This window comes from Geotrypetes seraphini, chromosome 3 (assembly GCF_902459505.1).
Source record: "Geotrypetes seraphini chromosome 3, aGeoSer1.1, whole genome shotgun sequence".
In the NCBI taxonomy this organism is placed as follows: Eukaryota; Metazoa; Chordata; class Amphibia; order Gymnophiona; family Dermophiidae; genus Geotrypetes; species Geotrypetes seraphini.
The window spans coordinates 314600376-314622047 of record NC_047086.1 but is presented as its reverse complement, the minus strand read 5'-3'; the positions used below and the strand labels follow the sequence as shown (position 1 = coordinate 314622047).

At 40.4% G+C, this 21672-nt stretch overlaps 2 protein-coding genes across 2 annotated transcripts; both read left to right on the top strand.

Annotated features, from left to right (window-relative positions):
- Nucleotides 1–1819: 1819 nt before the first annotated feature.
- Nucleotides 1820–3392, top strand: LOC117356460 (ankyrin repeat domain-containing protein 63-like). The gene has a single exon (XM_033935688.1). The coding sequence runs from the start codon at nt 1910–1912 to the stop codon at nt 3014–3016; it is 1107 nt and encodes a 368-aa protein (XP_033791579.1). The 5' UTR covers nt 1820–1909; the 3' UTR covers nt 3017–3392.
- An 8569-nt stretch (nt 3393–11961) lies between these two features.
- On the top strand, nt 11962–21641 carry LAMP5 (lysosomal associated membrane protein family member 5). The gene is made up of 5 exons (XM_033937652.1): nt 11962–12276; nt 12852–12980; nt 13587–13692; nt 15658–15846; nt 21463–21641. Exons 1-5 carry the CDS (start codon nt 11962–11964, stop codon nt 21639–21641), a joined length of 918 nt encoding a protein of 305 aa, XP_033793543.1.
- The last annotated feature ends 31 nt before the right edge of the window (nt 21642–21672 follow it).

Below are 21672 nucleotides of genomic sequence, written 5' to 3'. Positions count from 1 at the left end.
TGGTTGTTGTGATCATGCTTGTTCATGGAGAAAGTGAAGTTGCACAGTTATAACAGATGTTCTCAATGGACAGCAGGATCCAATAGCCACAGAATCTTACCTGCTCTTCCCAAGTTTGAAGAATGCTTTTTTGAAACAACTGAAGCACTCTGCAGGGGGCTGCTTAGCTGGCACTCCAGAACATCCTTAAAAAAAAAAAAAAAAAAAAACCCTTTTCCAAAGGTTTCTGAGCCCTGAATCGGGGAACTAGCTCGGCTCCATCAAGTGATGATATCACCCACCTATAGCTGTTGGATCCTGCTGTCCACAGAGAATACTCATTCTCCATGTACAAGCAGAAGGTGGCAGCAACACAAAGAAGCAAGTGCTGTGGCTAGCTTAATCTGCTGTCCAGGAGAACCTTCCTTACAGGTACCGTAAGTAACCCTCTCTGAATGGGAAAATTATTTTGGATATAGTGACTTCATCAAGGGTCCTTGGTTTTGTAGTAGAGTCTAGCCTGACTTTTGAAATGTAAGTGAATCATGTGTATAAAAAGTGGGTTGTTTGGGGGGTTTTTCATTTTAGGATGAAACAATTTCAGACTATTCGTCATTAGTTTGGAGTCTCATTTTACAATTTTTATTCAAGCTTTGGTTCTATCTCATTAAGATCATGCAAATTCAACAGAACAACAGAAGATGTGACAGATCTGATTCAGATCTCATTTGGAAGAATAACATCAAGACTACAATCTACTTTAATCTTAATGTTTCCTTCAATTAGAGGAATAAAATATAAAGATCTTTTTGAATCTATATTTACTTATAAAAATGTATCTGTATAGAATGATTTTCTGCTTAGTTTGTTTGATTTCTTCTCATGAATTGTTTTATAAGAGTATTAAGATAGAGCTATTTTGGATATTTTTAACCTGATTCTTTTAGTTGTTGCTATTTTCTATAAATTGATAGCAATTGTGTTTATATGTTAGCAATTTTGTGTTCTGTAAACCGTTCTGGACCCAGTTTGGGGGATAATAATGATACATAAAATTCAGATTAATTAGGCATGCAATGTTGCTATCTTATTTCTAATCACAATATCCATATACTGTGCCTTAAAATCTTTTGATTTTTTTCAAATGTTAGAACAACAGTTCATAATCTCCATCAGTTACTGTGACTGTGTTTAGTTACTCATTATTCCACCCTTCCAACTCCGGTTCATACCTGAATACAGTCCTTAATTATACATTTAGGAGGTACTTGATTTGTTTTATGTTGCATTGGAATTTGTTGTAAACTGCATTAGAAGGCATAAATGTGTATTTCAGAGTCTAGAACTATTGTATACAAATTACATCTGTCTGTCACATTGTGACCAGCACTAGCATGAAATGATTTGCTTGACATAAAAAAAATTATCCAAAAAATGGATGAATGGTATATGGATCTTAAACACAGTAAGCGAGAAATGGGCTAAAATCAAATCAATAGTCCCTTTCAGACTTAAGTATTGTTCACACCTGCAAGACCAAGCCTCTTTCTTCCCCTCTCAGTCATTTCATCTACATCTCTTTGAGCCGCACAATGTGGCAACAGAGAGAGGCGTGCTGGCATTGGTTCACCACTACAGGGAGACAGTCCTTTCAAGTGTGATGGTGGGTCGAGCCGATGACTGGCTCTGCTCCCTCAATTGACAGTCAAAGGGTGCCGCATACTCTCTCCACGTGCAGCAGCCAGTTTCTATGGTTACTAGGCTGGGGCAGCGATCCACTACCCTTCTCCCCACCCCTTTCAGGACCTCCGACACTATAAAGAAACGGAAGAGGCGCACAAGCTGCTGTAGACCAACAGCAAGGAAACCTCCAGCACTGCTTAAGGAGAACGAGATAATATCGAAGTCCGTTTCCGAACGTAAGTTCCGGATGTCGGAAAGCGCAGTCAAGGAGCAGAGCGGCGCCCAAGCCCTGCTAGACGCCATGACTAAAGACCAGGCGCACCTGGCTCGTTTCATCCTGGACGCCGCGGACGGACGCATAGTGAACGCCCGGACAGAGCGCGCGGGCACGCCCCTCATCGCCGCCGCGCAGCTGCCGGCGGCAGGGGCGCGTGCCACCTTCCTCCAGCTACTGCTGGAGCGCGGCGCGCGCGTGAACTGTCAAGACGCGGCTGGGCGCACGGCGCTGAGCCACGCGTGCGAGCACGGCCACCTGGACGCCGTGGAGACGCTGGTGCGGCATGGCGCGGATCCCGAGCTGCCCGACACCTGGGGCAACACGGCGTTGTTGTACGCGGCCGCCGCGGGCCACGCCCCCGTGCTGCGCTTCCTCGTGCGCGCCTTCAAGCGTCTCGGGCTGCAGCTGGACCGGCCCAACCGGGTGGGCAACTCGGCGCTGGAAGTGGCCAGGCATCTGGGGCACCGGGATTGCGTGCTGGCCCTGGGGGGCAAGAGTTCGGAGAGCAGCGAGGACGGCGGAGCGGGCGGGTCTGCGAAGGGCCAGGAGGAGGCGCCCTGCAGTAGCTCCACTCCCTGCTCGCTGGTCCTACAGCGGAGATTCGAATCTATGGGCTCCATCAAAGAGGAGGGAGCGACGAATCGGGATAGTGGTAGCTGTGGCTCCTTGGATTCCCCCGGCTCGGTCTTCTCTGGCGTGCTGCTACCCCGGCCTCGCATGAGGTCCTGGAGCGTGCAGTACGGGAGCCGAGGGCGGGGTTTTTTGCCTCCGTTGGCTGCTCCCTCGGCCGGGAGCCCCCTCCGGGTCCTGCTGACCCCCCTGGCGGCGTCTCAGCAGCGGCTGCCCGCCCAGGATGCAACGGGGCCGGACCATTTCCAGGACACGTTCTACCAGAAGCGGAGCAGCCTATCGCCGCCCCCTGACACGCCGCTGCCCGACGGCCGAAAGAGCAGGAGCCCGCCCGCAGCCTTCGCCATCCTGGGCAGCAAGCTGCTGAGGCGCTTCACCTTCCCCGAGTTCAGGAAGCCCCCGGAGGCCGGGCCGCGGGCCATGGTGCGATCGGAGACCTTCCCCTGAGCGGCGGCGGGCACGAGCCGCAGGTGGGCAGCAGAGTGAAAGCGGACGGTGTGGAATGCGAGTTCGACTTCCAGCTCCAGAGCAACACGTGAGGAGGGGACTAGGAGCTCATGGACTTTTTCGCGGACCAATCGTTTTGCTCGCTGCTCTCTTGCGCAAGGATTTTTCCTTGACATGCGTCCTTTGTACTTAAAGACAAATGTTACTTTTTCCCAGGGGTTTGATCTTTATACTTTGTACAGTAAAAGCAAAATACTTTCATGTATCTAAAGTTTGATGGGAGGAGGGGGTTTTGTAAGATGAAAAAGTATTTAAAATTTTTTTTTTCATGTCGAACAGAAATGTCCTTGATAAAAGTTCTATTTTTATGTCTTTATTTTGGTTCTCTGGCTTTACTTATATCACTTGTACTTTATTTTCAAGGTTTACCTAATGTGGTTTTTCTTTTTTTTTTACAAGCGCAGATTTTACTTTGAAAAAGAGACGTCTATTTTAGAGAATTTAAAAGGAAAGATTTTGTAAATAACATTAGTGTCTTTTGTTAGAGAGATTTTTTTAAGAACATTTGTTCCTGCAAACTTTCTTATTTCAAGGGGCAATGTTCTTGAGTCAGGAACGTTTAACTATAAGAATGAAGGTACAAATGTACAGCTCTGCATACTGTATTTTGTTTATATGCATCTGAAACACTGATAGGACTGTGATGAAAAACCTAACGCAATTGGTCAATTGCCCATTCATGTTTGAGCATCTAAGTAGGAGAGAAACTATAGTGGAAAAGAGATTTATTTTTCAGGTATTTTATTTATGAGGTAACAGAGAAAAAGCCAACCCAGCTTTTTTTCCTAGAAATTATGGCTTTTTTCTTCTTTAAATTAGTAGGTCAGTATTTGGAAGATTCAGTTATACAACCAGCACCTTTTATGACACATTTTTAATTCTTATCTGCAGTACCTATTTTTTATGAAGTGTTTTTTTCTTAATTTTACTAAGTAGTATCAAAGCCAGATATTGAACTAGAAAGGTAAAGGATCATGGATTTGATATACCACACTTCTGTGGTACATCTAAAATGATTTGCATATTTATATGAAATCCTCTTCTGTAATCCGCCTTGAACCACAAGGTAATGGCGGAATAAAAATCACTAATGTAATGTAATATGCAGGTTTCTCTGAAATGGCCATGATCCTTTAAAGAGCCATTTAAAACCTTGATAGAATAAACAATCTTTGAGCGTGAAGAAACACATCTGGGATCTATTAAAGGCAGGGCTATGTAGATAAAAGTTGAATTTTGGAACGCCAATATGATTATGCTGAGTTCTATAACTGGAATCTGCTATGCAGACTTGTGCCTTTAAACCTCAATAAAGCAGAGCACTGCCAAACCAAGAAGTGTGTGTCCTGCCTGCTTTGATTGTACCTGCAAATTCCAGTTCCACCCCATCAGGCTGGGAAATTAGGTTATAAATCATTGTCAACTCTCAGTCAATAGCAGGCAGCTCTGCAGCTGGATGCTATTGCAATGGTATTTGTGCTAGGTGTAATCAGAATGGGTTGTATGTATACATCTATATGACCATTAAAATTTTAATTTTTTTACCATCATTTTTGCATTAAGTAGGCAATGGAATAAATTAAAATTCTGTATATCCCAGATAAAGGGATATTGTCATCTCTTAAATAACTGTTGTATCATGTTTATTTTTCTACATACTGAATATTACCTAGTCTCATAATTTCTAATATTCTCAACCAGGTATATGCTAGATGTTGTTAATAGAAGTTATTTTTTTGCACATATTTAACAAATTGGAGATATAATGCCCCTTTTTTGAGATAAATATACCGTCTATTGTTGTTCCTTTTAGCAAAGAACAGTTAATTATATTGCTGGCTCGTTTCCTGATGCAGATTAACGAAACGTGCCACGTTGAAACCAAGAAACCAAGTTTTAGCTAAGTTATTTTTTGCACATATTTAACAAATTGGAGATATTCACCATTATATTCTTTGAAAAATGTTTAAAAATCAGCTTAAAAGTATGAAGGATTAAGCAATGATTGGGTGGTGAGGTGGTTGGAGGGTTTTCTCTCCTTTATTGCCCCTCCATGTCTCTGAGCTATCCTATCATATGTAAAACTGGTATTGATATACTTTTCTATTTCTTTGTGGGTGATGTTTTTGGATGTATATAGATGTTGTTAATAGCCATTTCTAGGGGAATTAATCAATGGGCACCAAGTGATTTAGTACGCACCATGGGCATCTTAGTGTTTAGTGCTCATTAAATCGCTTGGTGCCCATTGATTAATTCAACCCCCCCCCCAAAAAAAAAAAAAAAAAAACCTCCAAAACAACAACTCTTATTTGCATTGAGTGCTGGAAAATCAGCTTGAAATAGATGTGGGTGTCCATCTTGTTTAATTTGAAATTCATAATTTCCTGATAGCGTGAACATCTCAGATATATTCTTATTCAAATTTGAATGATTGCATTAAGAGCCCCTTTTATAAAGCCATGATAATAATTCCCAAATGCAATACAGCCCATTCAGTTCCTATGGTGTCACATTTGCCACATCAGATTATTTAAGATCTTTTTAAAATAGGAAGAAAAATTTTGAATGGAGATGCCCAAAAGGGTCAAAGGCATACATTCTGATACTACTGAAACCTTTGCAGTTTTAGATTTCGAAAACCTTTCTCTTAAAATGTTTTTTTGCTTTTCTAGTGCACAAATGTATTCACAAGTATCAAAAATTATGAGGTACTATTGAGCTGATAAAATGATTTTTTTTTATTTTGATGAGCTCAATTCTAATTCTAATCTAACACATCTAATTCTTTAAATACAGTTTTTATTTTAGAGCCAGTTATATACAACAAAGATTTTAGTATTAATTTTTGAACATTCAAATGCAGTTATAGTTGATAAATGTTTGGGAAGGAGTGGCCTATAGTGATCTGGGTGGGTTTGATTGGCCAATTAGTTGTCTTCTGCCAACAGCAGTGAGTTTAGGTTTGCATTATCTATATACAGGTAGAATAATTTATAGCCATCTGCCTGGTAGGTATGTTTCTACCACCACATATGTCAAGCTTATTTTATAAAGAAAAGTAGGTATCTCATTGTTTTAGAAAATACTACATGCATCATTCATTTCTCCTGAGCTGACAACCACCCTGAGCCCTGAATGGAGAGCCCCTCCTCCACAGCCACAGGGTAGCAGTTTGCCACTCGTAGTGGAGTTAGTGCTGTAGCTGGGTCAAATGGCAGTGGTGATTCCAGGACCCGAGGGATTTCCATTCCCTTGAATGGATCTACACCTGCTTCATCTTCCGCTGTTGGGGAGGAACTAGTGGCTGGAATTGAATCAAAAGCAGTTTTATCAAAATTAGAGCTAATTGAAACACGAACACCTTTTTTTTTTTTTTTTTTAATTAGAGAGGCCCACTGAAGTGACTCTGGCATCTGTTTGGTAACTGCAGTCAAGGGTAGGACTTTATATCTGCAGATCAGTATTTTGCAACAAAAAATGGAAGATGTGATATTAAAAGTTAATAAGAACATTTCTGACTTAAATAATTTGGTAACTCGAGTTGCAGTGTTAAAAAAAAGTTGAACATCAAAACTGAACAATTTTCAATTATAAAAAATTTGTCTAACTTAAGGGGTAAATCAGAGATTTTTGAAAACTATGCACGAAGGAATAACCTCTTTCTGAAATTTCTCTATGATTTCAGGAACACCTAGAGATATGTTGAAACATTGTTTGCTGGAAATTTTGAATAGTCCTGAGGATAATTTACCACCTTTCTCACAAGTTTTCTATTTGCCATCAAAAACTACTAAATCTTCAGAAGATATAAGTATTCTGGTCCTAATTTATCCAGTGTAGATGTTTCTACACTATTGAAATCTTCAGATACTAATTTAGGTCCCCTTTTACAAAGCTGCAATAGAGGTTTCTAGTGCGAGGTGGCGAGGTAAATGCTCAAAGGAATTTTGTGAACATCAGAGCATTTACCTCACCAGCCCACAATACAACCTCTACTACAACTTTCTAAAATCCAGCTTTAATTACTTCAGTTACTTTATTGGTTACTGTGTCCTTGACTTTGGATAAAGACTGTCCAAACAGGGACATTTAAGTACGCCCAAGGCTACTTCTGGGTGAAACTATGCTGATGCCCTGCCTTGGGCATGCTTAAGTATCATCTGAAGATGGGTGACGCCTACAATGTAGGCATCCGGCCCTTTTTTATATGCATCCTGATTGGCTGAGAGATGGCAGTAGGACATCTACTTCTGCCTACCACCAGGACACATGTTTGCAGAATCAGGCCATTAGTCCAGTGATTTTTTTTTTCCTACTTTTTTCATTGTCAGGCAGTATGGAATAAAAAAGTGGAAAAGCACAGGACTAAGTTGATGGAAACTGCCCCCAACTTTGTTGGTTGGGTTGAGAACTTTTCAGCAGCTCTTTGTATGTATATAGGGCTTCTTCCCCAGTAAAATTAGTCAAGGAATCAGCCACCTACTAGTTGGTGGGCCATTCCATGTCAAGTGGTCTAGGCCTCCCTACTTGACCATTTTTTTTTCCTGGAAGTACAATAGGACATGCAATGAATATATGCAAACTCTTACAGCAGGATCTCAACCTCTTCCAAAGTTAGGTACTTTGTTATTGGGGCCACATTTTTCATTCCATTGAAGATAGTGAAAAAACATCAATTTTTGGTTCCGGTTGTGAAAAGGATAGTTGCTTGACCAAGCTAAAAGCCGTATTTCTAGTACAACTTTTTATGCTGAATCCAAATATACCACTCAGATGCTTTGGTGTATCACTGGGGGACCACAAAGTTGATGAAAAAGTTTGCTGTGGAATGCACAGACAAATATTTGACATAACATAGTTCCTTAACAGAAAGCACAATTGGGCTCAGATTTTAGGAACTGGGAGAGATAGGGCCATTTACTGCCCCATAAATTTTTAGACCCACTGCCCTTTTCTTTTATGAGATAAATCTTTATTAAGATTGTTGAAAAAAAAATGTATGCAAATTTTTACCTATATTTAATGTCATATATCACAACTGTACATCCTCTAATCTCTTTCTTGCACCATTTGAAAGAGCAATTTTTTTATTACAAAACTATCCAGCCACCTTTTTGACCCACTATTCCTAATAGCTTAAAATAGGCCTGAAAGTACACCATGGTTTCAACCTGCATTAACTCCTTCTACAAAACCGTAGTGCGGTTTTTACGCCGGCCACAGAAGTAACAGCTTTGATGATCATAGAATTCTATGTGCATTGGAGCTATTACCGCTATGGCTGGTGCTAAAAACCACGCTATAGTTTTGTAAAAGGGGAGTTAATGTTAAAATATGTTAGAGAAGTAGACGGGCACTAGACTAATGAGAGAAACATTGCATTGGAAATTTATGGCTTTCTAATAACTAATTTTTTTTAGGATGAAAAAAATAATGTGATCAAAGAACAGTATGGTGAGGAAAGAGTAACTATTTCAAAGACATATCATGTTTCACAATCACTTCAAATGCTGCTCATCATGCAGCTAGCCTGAGTACAATGCTTGGAATTTGTTATCGGTATTGGACAACACAATTACTAAATAGCTGTATTGCCTTCCTGGTGAGGTTGTCAATGGAGCTTCAAGAACCATAAAAATATGAAATCCACACAGTATCTTTTTTAATGGGACAATGAAAGAATCGAGCATGGCCTTGTGGATACAAAAAGTTAATTAAGGCATCATTGTGTTCTGAGGAGCTTTCAAAGATATTTCCAATCCACCAATAATTGTCATACATGCAAGCAACATATTGGCCGAACTGCAGGTTGGCAAGTTGAATAAATGAAGGAGGATTAACAACTTTAGTGTCCATTCTGATGGGCCATTTACAAGAGTATGTGTAAGTAACAGTGATAGAATGGAATATTGCTACTCCTTGGGTTTTGGCCAGGTATTATTAGTAACCTGAATTGGTCACCATGAGAACGGGCTACTGGGCTTGATGGACCATTGGTCTGACCCAGTAAGGCTATTCTTATGTTCTTATGATGTCATAACCTGAGTGATCATGGCAAGTCCAAGAAGCTTAGCTGCACCATACAATTTCACGCCTTTAGCTCATTTGCATATTATACAATAGGATGACAAAGATGCCCTTTTTTACTATTGCATGTATACAATGTGAATGATGCATGCATTTGAGACCTAACTTCTGGCCAAAGAAAGACTGGGTCAAATATGAAACAATGGCTTTTGTAGCAAAAAAAATAAAAAAGATGCTCTTTCAAGTGATATGAAAAATAAAAAAAATTGGATGATGTACAATTGAAATATTTGCACCTCCAAAATTTCCAAAATCTGTGCCGTGACTTCTGGTACAGTTATGACTTGAATTGGAAATAAAGGTCAGGAGCGATGATGAGTCAAAGTAGGCATTCAATTTTTAAATAACTTTTTTTGCCTACTTTGCTGACTTATAAAAAGGGAGGTAAACTAATGTTACATTTCAAACTTTGCATATGAAGTTAGTGCCAGGGGTTGTATTAATCCACAAATTTTTAATTCTCTTGGAGGCCTTGTTGGGTTGTAGTGTCTGGACAAAGTTGCCATTTTGTATTATGCAGAGCACAGTACTCCAAGAGTGACCTACATTTGACAGCCTCTAGGTCTCAAACCAATAGAGATCCAGATGAAAAAATTTACATGGTTTCATTTAAGGCTATAGGGAACATCCACACAAAATGTTATTCAACTTGGAGGAGGTCAAGTGGGGATGATTTTCAATATTGGACCACTTGACATGGCGTGATCCAAGTGAGAAGTTAACTGGATACTAGAGTTCAGAGTGGAGAAAACGAAGGGGCTGGGGAGAGTCTGTGGTAGTGAAGGAAATTATTAGAAGTGGTAGAATTGAAGGAGAATTAAAAGACGGTGGTTCTATTAAATGTATTTATCCTTCCAGTGGCTTTCTGCACCATTTTAATTAGCTGTTTGAATCTTGTCCAGTAAGCTATCATTTCTTGACTCAAGATTCTAAAAGTTCATAAGGACCCAAATTATAGTCATTAAATCTTTTAAGGAAGTTGTTAAATTGGTAGGGTCTGTTCCATTCTTAAAGTATTATAGGAAAATAAAACAAGTGTATATTTTAGAGGAAAGGCAGGAGAGGGGTGTTGTGATAGAGATGTTTAAATACCTACTTGACATAAATGCACATGAGACAAGTCTCTCTCATTTGAAAGAAAGCTCTGGAATGAGAAGGCATGGGTGGGGGGGGGATGAAAAATTCTCAGCCCAAGAAGAGAATGACTATGGATATGGTTCAACCAATGATCTGAAACCAATGTCAAAACATAGAATTTCATTTCAGCAAATTGATACTTAACAAAATAAGTTAACACTCTGTTCAGCTATAGTGGCAAAATATTGCTCAGAATTTAGGAAGTTGGTTGGTTGAGAACTTTTCAGCACCCCCTTGTAGGATGAAAAGAGGCATAGGCTTAGGAGTAATCTAAGGAAATACTTTTTTTTACTGAAAGGGTGATAGATATGTGGAATAGTCTCCTAGTAGAGGTGGTGGAAACCTCCTCTGAATTCAAGAAAGCATGGAACAGACACAGGGAGGACATGATGGATGCTGTAGAAGATGGGCCAATTGGCCTTTATTTGCCATCATGTTTCTATACGGCTGAGTCCCCTATCCATGAATTTTCAGTGATACTATGCATGCATGCTACATAAAGTTCCATCTGGCCACACGAATCTTATAGTGATGGGTTGGAGCAAGCCCATGTCGCCCAGCTACCGGATGATAGGACTGATTAAATTCCATCGCTGATGTTTTAAACAAACGCTAGCTCCATTGTTCACATAAAAGCTTGGTGGTGGAGAATATTACAATGTTATAGTATAGGCAAAATAAGCGTTAAGAGCCCTCACTTGATGTTACTGTCTACCTGACGTTCTCTTTATGCTGAAATGGATCAGCTCACGAGAGCAACTTGATCTCTTCCAAAATTCAACAAAGAAACCCATCTGCTGCATATTTCGAGGGCAACCTTCTGAGACAAAGTATCTAGAGCGCTACCGGGCTTTAATGTTAGTGTGTCATAGTGGGCCTCTCACAGAACGTATCTCCAGTATGGGAAAATACTCAACTTTAAAAGCTGGAAAGGTGAGGTAATGTAAGCAATACAAGGCACCTTCGATTTCGTTATTACTCCTGCTAGTCAATGCACGAAATCCGCAGTAGTGTCTTTTCCCATTCGTATCCCCAGCGGGACAGAGCAGGAAGTACAGCGAGCGCTCCAATTGTTTCAGCTTCTGCAGTACCCTGGACAGTTCCCACAGTCTTTCCCCGCTCCGGTGTCCCTACTTCCGTTTTCATCTCAGCGTGTCCTGTTGGAGGGTCTTCTAGGCTGAGCTGAACTGTCTCAAAAGCTTTTTGGGGGGGAGTCACCTTTCGGGTCCCCCTTAATTAGCTGCTACCTGCGCCTAGCTCTTTCACGAACTGATTTGGAGAGCACAAGGTCCGGGAGGAAGCATGGATGGCGTAAACATAGCAGTTTTTTGCGTCCCGAGACTTCAATTACTGCTTTTCTTTTGCCGTAAGTATTAAGTGCCTTTCTGACGGTCAGTGTTTTTTTTAATCTCTTAAGAAATGGATATGAATAACACTCGCATGCAAACGCAAATATTTACTGGTGATGTTTAATGATAAGATGTACCAGCTATGGTATTCTAAGCAAAATCACACATCATCTGTAAAGCGCAGTTCAGCATGGTGCCATCCTTGCTGCAGTTCTAGCCATAAAGTGCAGCAAGCTAAAAAAAAAAACCCACAAAAAACCATGCTTGTTACTTTGCAGGCTGCCTGTAAACAATAATGTTTTTGCAGGTATGTGCATGCTAGTGGAAGCATGCCATTCCGATATTCAATGCAAGGTTGCAACTCAGAAAGAGCTAATTATCAGAGCCGGAGATCAAACGTTTTGTGGCTCTGAAATAAGCACAGAACCGACTTTGTATTTTTGTTTCGCAGATATTTTTGATCAAAGCATGGCAGAACAAGAGGTTGAAAATCTCTCGGGGCTCTCCACTAATCCTGACAAAGATATTTTTGTGGTTCGGGAAAATGGGACAACGTGTCTAATGGCAGAGTTTGCAGCAAAATTTATTGTCCCTTATGATGTGCGGGCCAGCAATTATATTGATGTAAGAATTCATTTCCACACTGATCACTGCTATTTCTTAATTTAAAATAACAAATGCACATAGATTTGTACATTAACCTGATATTTGAAATAGTGGAATAGCATTTTTCGGGTTTCTCACTGCCTGTATCACAGAATGCCGCATGTGCTGGTTAGTTACCAAGGCAGTGCCAAGTAATTATACATGTTCTGATACAGGAGCATTTCTTCACTTAATCAACAAGAAGACCAATGGATAAAAAAAAAATCTAAAGTGTTATCTGAAGAAAGCAATGTATTTTAAGCCAAAGCTAGGACATAGATATTACATTAAAGCCAAAAAATTATACAGACTTGAGGAAATTGAAGACACTGCATTGTGGACCTTGATGTACTAAGGGTTTTCTCTCATTCTCTGGCGGGAGACTTTGAAATGTTAAATCGGCCACACATTAAAATGCTGAATAGAGGTCTTGTAAAACTATCCTACCATGACACTGTCATTGTACTGCTCCGTTAATGATTGTTACATATTTAGAGTATGCGACAAAATGTCATGAGGACATATGCGTCTTCTTCTTTTTTTTTCTTTAAAAGTTGATTACAGAACAAACTGATATTCAACTTCCCAGACGAGCAGAAGCCAAAGGGAAATGTGGGAAGAACGAATCGGAACTACAGATTTCCTGGCTAAACGCTTATGTCTTCAGACTGTTTTTCGTTAAGGTAATTAAAGACCCAATTAATGCTGAAAGACCACTTCACTCAGTTTTACAAGCCAAAGGATCTGTGAATTGGTATTGGCACCGATACTTGAGGGGAGGGCTCAAAGGCGTTGAACTCCATTATGGCTAGTATATTTATGCTGTTTTGGGTCCCTGGTTTGGTAATAAGGTTGTATATACCATTAAAGTTTGAAATAAACAGTGCCTGCATCTTGTACATACTCTGCAGTTGTTTTTGGTTTTTTTGCTTTGCTGCTTGGTTTTCTGCAGTTCCTGTTGGATTTTTCTCCTGCCCCCCCCCTTCTCCCCGCAAAATAATTTATATAACCCACGGGTATTTTGCCATCTGACATCTCTCCACCTCCCGCCCCTGAATTTTGTTCTGGATATCCAGCACTCTCTCTCTCTCGATATATATATATAATTCGTTTGTCCCTGTCTAACATTTTCTGCAAGTTTAAATCTTGCACGTTTTCATGGAATCCGAGGGGTGCCAAGTGGTCGGCCTGATGGATTAAAACCATGACCTGGGGCAGAGTTCTTTGTGTTAATAGCACAGGCCCACATTCCTTTTAATTGGCAATTTGGCAATTTCGTGTTTCTACAGGAAGGAAATAATGCTACTAGAGGGCAGGATGGATTCTGGAAAATGAATAAGGTCCAATTTATTTACGATTCTTCTGAGCGCACATACTTTAAAGATGCAGTAAATGGTAAGTGTTTCTACAAATGCGTGTAGAATGGATTTAGTTTAAACTTTCACATCTCCCCTATATTTTGTTAACATGTTCAATTAAATGAAATCGTCTTAAGCTGAAGAAAGAATATTGTCGTTCATGTTCAGGTCACCCAGACTTTCTTGGATTTTAACCAGAAGTGGAGATTCACAGCTTGTTGGTGCTGTATACATACAGAGGGAAGCCTCTTAATGAAATACTTTATCCAAGTGAAAATCGTATAATTGGAAAACTAGCAGAAGGAAGGGATAGGCGAACTGAAATGGTCATATTGTAACTGCAATTGCAGACTGCAGATCGCTGGTGACATGCAATTACCAGATGTTCAGCTAGGGCTGAAATAATGATAACGCTCCCATCTGCTTGTTCGGAAAAGAGTGGGTTTCCTTTTCTTTGCTATCCGACAAATGTGCCCATTTCATGTGGTACCCAGAGGTTTTGCTGAAATGTTCAGCACTCCACACCAAGTTCACTTAGATTCGGCTGTGATCACCCTTTTGCTTGATGTTCAGGTTTTCACTAAAGTTTCCTCATAGTCTCAAACATAGATAGCTTGCACCTCTTCTTTTTTGTTTAAATCTTTATTGATTTTCAAACTTTGATAGTGCAATACAATTGATAAATCATAAAATACTGCATAGAACGCACTAATAACTATACAATTATTACATTAAACAGTCATTTACTCCCATCCTCATCGTAATTATTAATACAATAAAACATACGATGTGATTATTTTCAATATTATAATTAAATAATTTAACTCCTCAAAGTACATTCCCACCCACCCTCCCTGAATGTGCAAAGAAATCTAATGAAAAGGGAAGAAACATAACCCTTACTGTAATGCAACAAAAGTAGTCAATGGACCTCTTCTTTTCAATTAATTTCTTGATTGTTTGTTTTTTGTTCGAATTACAGTGAGAGAAAAAGTTTTCTACTTCACTCAGTTACCATATATTCGATATTTGTAAGGATTTTTAATGTTCTTTTAGTGGTCTAGTTGGATTTTCACCCAATAATCTAGCAAGTCAAAACTAGCTAGAACAGAAATCATACGTACCCTGGCTTTCACATTTCTGTTTTGTGTTGGAACTTTCCTATATTCCCTTTTTCTTGTGTCATGTACATCCTAATTTTAACTGTTTCATCTTTTCTCATATGTTTTCCTTGAAGGCGATCATTGGGGGGGGAGGGAGAAAAAAATGACAATTTCTTCCCTATCCGTAATGTTGCGGGTTTGGGTTTTTTGTTTTTTTTCTTTCTTTCTAGCATTTGAACACTCAGAAATATGAGTTCTAAGCCTTTGACTCATTTGCAAAGCTATACTTTAAATTCTTAACCTAGAGAAGGCTTCTTTCTTAATTATAAAACACAGATTTTTTTTTTTTTTTACAAGTCAATCACAGACTTGCGTGCGAGTCTCAACGATACCATAAATCAGGGGTAGGGAACTCCGATCCTCGAGAGCCGCATTCCAGTCGGGTTTTCAGGATTTCCCCAATGAATATGCATTGAAAGCAGTGCATGCAAATAGATCTCATGCATATTCATTGGGGAAATCCTGAAAACTCAACTGGAATACGGCTCTCGAGGACTGGAGTTTCCTACCCCTGCCGTAAATGCTAGAGATACGAGATTTTGCGTGTGGTTGAGAAAAGATTTGCAATCCAACAATACACTGTGTTCAGATGAGTCTGCATGTTTCCCATAGCTTTATAGTCTCTCTGTTCACTATAGTTAACAGATCAATCCACTTGGGTTACATTTTGATTACTAAACGTGTTTAGAGAGAGAATATTTTTTTTCCAAAATGCGGTTCAGAGAATACACCAGCTGACAAGTTAACCGGGGAGGTAGGGGAGGGGGGTTGACTTTGCCCTGCAGAATAGCTCTGCGTAGGTTGTGCCTTGCTATATGAGCTGATTTCTGTACTTACAGCTGGGAAGCATACAGCAAGCACCCATCACTTGTCTGCCCTGGTCACCCCAGCAGGTAGGTTTTATGAATGCCAAGCTCAGCAGACCTTGACCTTGATTTCCAGTGATCCTCAGAAAGCCGTGACTCTCCTCTTGTCTGACATGCGCCTACAGCCTTTTGATATCAAGACGGATTTCTTCTTCAATGAAGGCAAAGGTAAGGAACAAGTAGTTCTGCAGCGCTAATGGTGGGCCGGTCTTGTTTTAGCTCTGCTGGAAAAGTACCGTATTACCCAATGCTATCTAAAGAGGAGGCCTTGGTAATTCAGCTGACCCTCGACCTGCACAATTTGGAACGCAGCGAGCAGGAGTAATGTTGCCATTTTTTAATGATAGGAGGAGGAAAACATAGCTAAATATAAGTGTTTTCTTCATTATACGTAGAAGGAAATGTCCCAATTATATTCTGCTTGTCTTAAATCTTGGTAATTTTACAGTAGTTGTACTTGCAGCACTACTAGAATATGGAATCGCCTTTGAATCAGAGAGAATTATTAGTAACAATGTTGTCCACATTTTTCTGCACCCTTCATCTTCTCTAATTTGCAATATATTATTTTCATTCTTTGTTAATAGACTATATCAAGTAAGGTACCTAATCTGTGGCAGATAAGCACGAATAAATGAAGCCATGATCTCTATTAAGCTAAACTTTGCATGTTTGTTTTTAACCCAGAACGCATTAGTGAAAGCTGTTCTTTCTTTCGTATTACGGTATTATTTACTCTTAAGCATAAACTTGAAATAGAATGCTATAGCTTGCACCAAATAAAATCAAAGAAGTAAAGCAGTGATAATGAAACATCAAGGGCTCCTTTTACGAATCCGTGCTAGTGGTTTAACGAGCGTAATAGCGTGCACTAAACCACCAGCCATGCTAGCCGCTACCGCCTCCTCTTGAGCAGGCAGTAGTTTTTGGCCAGCGCGGGGGGGGTAGAGCGTGATAAAAAGTCACGCGCATTAACCCCGCTAGTGCGGCTTAGTAAAAGGAGCCCCAAATGTCAATGTCTCAAAGCAAAATTCGTAACCTCTATATTTCAGGAAAAAAAAAAAGGAGACAATTTGAAATCTAGGATGAACAGGAGAACCCCTAGAATCAAGAAAACAAACTTATGTGGAAATTTATTATAAGCAGTACCAAAATCATAAAACATATACCATGAGCTACTTCTTATCTAACCCTAATATAAGTAATAGGGTAGACACTGCCAAACGAGTTGGAGACTTTCTCACTTCAAGAAAAATTTGTACATGATCAAGGACTTCCTTTCAAAGATCACAAAATATTTACTCAGAAACTGTAGGAAAAATGTCTGTCCCAAGGCTGGCAGCTGAGGCTTATGGGCCAACAAGGTCATACGCTTCCATTGTATGGCTCTGCAGAGATCAGGAAATAATATCACATTCTGATGCAAAAATTCTAATTTATAGATTGAAAATACAGTGTCAGAACCCAATTATGATCAGGTTCAAAAGTAAAAGTTGTTATTGGAATTGTTGTAGTTATAATACAACTGGACCCCTCTGAAAAAAAAAAGACATCAAAGCTATCGTCTGACAATTCATTCCCAATGCCTTGAGCCTTGTCATTCCACGAAGTATGGTATATTGTCTTTGAGACCTGTAAATTCTCCGCAAAATATTTCTTAACCATTTCCTTTTATAAATACAAATAAAACTAGAAACATGGGAAAGTTAATAAAATGCAAATTGAGAAAACCATCATCATTTTCCAACACTTCTAACTTTTGATGTGTTACCATTATACCATTAATCAGTACCACTTACCCAACTCCCATCTTTTGTATTCTATGTTCCAACATATCTAGTACAGAATGACGTGGGGAAAAATTTGTCCCCGTTCCCACCCTGCTAGTTCAGCCCCATCCCTGTCTGTCCCTGCCCTGTCCCCGCCAGCTCAGTCCCTGTTCCCACGAGCTTGGGCCCTATCCCCGCCCCATCCCTGCAAGCTATCTGATCCCATCTGCACAAGCCTCAAATAGTTATGATTTTATACTGAACTTATTTTGTTAAAGTATACAAAGAAACACTATTGTCATTTTATAAACACAAATAATACACAGCAATTATCAACAAAACCCCGTCTCCCCTCCGCTTCACAAATATCCCCTCCACTATCGAGAAACTGAATAAGCCAAATTATTACAGAATGCTACACAGAAAAATCATGTTAACAAAATACTACAGTCACACATGACAGGAATAGTGTTACGGGAGTGCAACTAGGGCAGCTGCCCCCTGGTCAGCGAGAGCCCTAAGACAGCTGGAAGCTAAAGAACCATGGTCTGGGCCTTGCGGCCCCCAATTATGTCTAACACCAGCTCTAGCAGGATATATATTTCAAATCTGATATATTCTAATCACACAATAGAAAATAAAATTATTTTTTTCTACTTTTTGTTTTGTCATTTTATTCTTCAAATCATGTTGGGCTCAGGTGCTGGTCTCTGTTTTCTTTTGTCTTATCTTAACTCACTTGTCAAAGGGTCTCCTGACCATTTGACATTTCTTCTTTCTCCATGCTCACCATCCATCTTCTATCTCTGTGTATGTATTGTTCCCCATGTTCAGAATCTCCCTTCTCTATGTCTCATATACTTCCTTTTCTAGTATTTCCCCTGTCCTCATCTCCTTCCCTTCATCATCTCACCATTCTATGATCCCCTCCCCCTGTGTACAGGGAGTGGGGAAAAAGAGAGAGAGAGATTCCACTCCCTCTACTGCCACATCCAACATTTCTTCCTCTCTCATCCCCAAGATCATGTGCATCATTTTTCACCATGGCCCATCAGCCCCATGCCCAACATTTTTCCTTGTATCACCCCTCTCCAGCACCATGCCACACCTCTCCCTCCATCATTATGTCCAATATTCCTCTCCTTTGTACCCCCTTCAATCTGTCCCTCTGTTCCCTCTCCATCACCATATCCAACATTTCTCCCTCTCATCCTTCTCTTCCCCATGTATCTCTACCTCACTCCTCTCTCTATCCCCAACAATTTTCCTCTTTCTTCCTGTCCCCATCTCTTTCCCTCTCACTCATGCCCAACAATTCTTCCTTTCTATTCCTTTCCTCCCTCCCTTGTGTCCCAGGTTCATGCCCCATCCCTTCATTCTGTGTCCTGAGTTCATGTTCCCCCCATCTCTTCCTTCTAGCCTTTGTCTCAAATTCATGCCCCTACCAACACGCTCCTTCCCCTCTTCCTCTCTCCCTTACTTGTTCCCTTCAGGGCAGTCCAGCAGGGCACGCCCCCCTATGCCAAAACCAACCTGAAAGACTTGCCTCTGATGTCAGAGCTGACATTGGAGGGAAGCCTTCCGGGTCATCTGGGGATCCCAGTTACCTCAACAGCCCTCCTTCCAGGTGGGCTGCTCCTTCCTGCCTTCAGCCGTTTGCAGAGACACCTGCAGTGGCTCTTGCATGCTGCTTGTAGCTGACCTTGAAGCCATCTCTCCGTCAGATGTCAGCTCTGACATCAGAGGGAAACCTTCCGGGTCAGCTTTGGCAGAGGGGGGCCTGTTTATAAATGGAATCCCTGGCTCTACAAATGCATACACTTGCAAATCTTGCCCATGGGCATCTGAGCATGCCCTGAAGAAAGCTATTTTAAGGTGTAGTAAGCACACGTTGGTGTTTAACACAGCTTTGTAAATGGGCCCCTGTTTTCTTTTTTTTTAATTATTATTATTGTTTAACCAGTTTCTGATCCACAGTAGAACAGTGTCTCCTATACAAAGGTTTTTTAGTTTTCTCAAGAGTCTCTAAAAATCTAGATATATTACATCAACCAGCTCCTCTTTATCCAGATATTATATTCACACCACCCAGCTGTTGCGTTTCTTAGTCCTGGGACCTGGCCTCCACAAGCCTGCAGACTCTGATGCCACCGGCACCCTTGCTGTTTGGCATTCTCCAGATATATAGGTGTTTTTGCACTTCGGCAAACAGATACAATAGTTGATAGATGGACTATACCTTCAGTAAGAAGTATTATTAACTACAGGAAAAGACAGTGCAAAGATAAGCTTCCTTGCAACTTCCACACAAAACTGGGTCTGGTGGGTAACAAGTAATGCGTGCCAGGCTATCAAGGGCTTTAGAAAATGCTTTGTTATAAGTCAGGCCTTGGAATTTGTGCTGTTGAAAGAATGCTTGATTCTATTGCTATAGCTTGATTTCACAGAGCTGCCAACTCCTAGTGAATGTCCTATTGTAACCCGTCATGAGCTTCCGGGAGGATGGGATTGAAATCGAAATAAATAAATAAAGTTATCCAGTTCCAGGAGGCCGACCTTTTGATCATTTTGAATTTATACCCTAAAAATAGTGTGATATTGGAATATCCCAATGCTTCTCAACCCAGTCCCCGGGGGACACACCCAGCTAGTTAGGTTTTCAGGGTATCCACAATGAATATACATGAGATAATTTGCATACCAAGGAGGCAAGGCATGCAAATCTCTCTCATGCACATTCATTGTGGATATCCTGAAAACCTGACTGGCCTGGTGTTCCCTACGGACTGGGCTGAGAACCTCTGCAATATTGTACCCATTGAAATCAGTACTGCAGGGACCCATAATACTGGACTTCTCACCCCAGTTCTCAGGGCTTACCAAACCAGTTAGGTTTTCAGGATCTCCATAATGAATATGCGTTCCTCCCAAAAAAACACAAGTCTGCTCCTCTTTCAAAATAATATCTTGAAAAAATAATTTAAAAAAATTATGTGCTCAGACTCATAACCAAAATGCCACAGGGTAGGCAAGGGTTACCATGGGACCATCTTAGCCATATCAATGTCCCAACTGCCTATATCTTGTCACACCTTTACAATCTTTTTATCTTTAAATTGAGACTGGTGGTTCTTCTACTTCAAGGTTTGCTGTGCAACCTGGACATTGACATCTTTTTTTTAACATGTAACACACAAACTCAAGGACTCCCCCCTTCTGGTATTAATATCCAGGTGGAAGAACTCCCAGTCACACTTTAAAGATAAATACATTGTTTGTGTGTGTGTGTATATATATATATATATATATATATATATATATATGAGATAGTGATAAAAAGATTGTAAAAGTGTGTCACAACAAGATATAGGCAGTTGGGACATTGATGTGGCTATGATGGCCCCCTTGCCTACCCTGTGGTATTTTGGTTATGGGTTTGAGCACATCATTTTTTATTTTTCAAGATATTATTTAAAAAGAGAAGTGGTATTGTGTTTTTTGGGTGGAAAGTTTCTACACACAAGCAGTGATTTTCTAGTGAACTCCTAGCGAATGATAATGAATATACATGAGATAGATTTGCATACTAAGGATGCAGTACAGGCAAATCTACTTCATGCATAGTCATTGTGAACATTCTGAAAACCTGAGTGACTGGGTGTGTTCCAAGGACCAGTTTGAGAAGCACTGCCATAATACATCAGGATGGGTTGTCCGAAAGGCAGGAATGGACAAAAATCTCCCTCTTGGAACTTTTCAGCTCTTCAGCAAGGTCAGGTTACTCAGTTCCAGTTGGGGACAGTCCTAGTTTTGAACTTACATTCCAAAGCAATGTCCAATGAAATCAAGGACTGTCAAAGAAAATCTTCATCCTGCACCTGAAGAACCTTGCATCTCTGGCTCTTGTCTCATTTAGTACTGAGATTTGGGGACATTCTGAAAATCTTTCCATCCATCTATAAAAGAACATTTTGTTAAACAACTGACATCTTTTGTTTTCTTCTTTCAGAATATAAGTGTCCTGTGGATCAGAGGGAGCAGTTGGAAGAAATCCTGCCACTGGTTTTGGGGCTGATTCTAGGTCTAGCCATTGTGCTAACAATCGCTATTTACCACGTTCATCAGAAATTGACAGCCAGCCAAGTACAAATTCCTCGAGACAGATCCCAGTATAAACACATGGGATAACTGTGGGTGCAATTTTTTTTTTTGGGGGGGA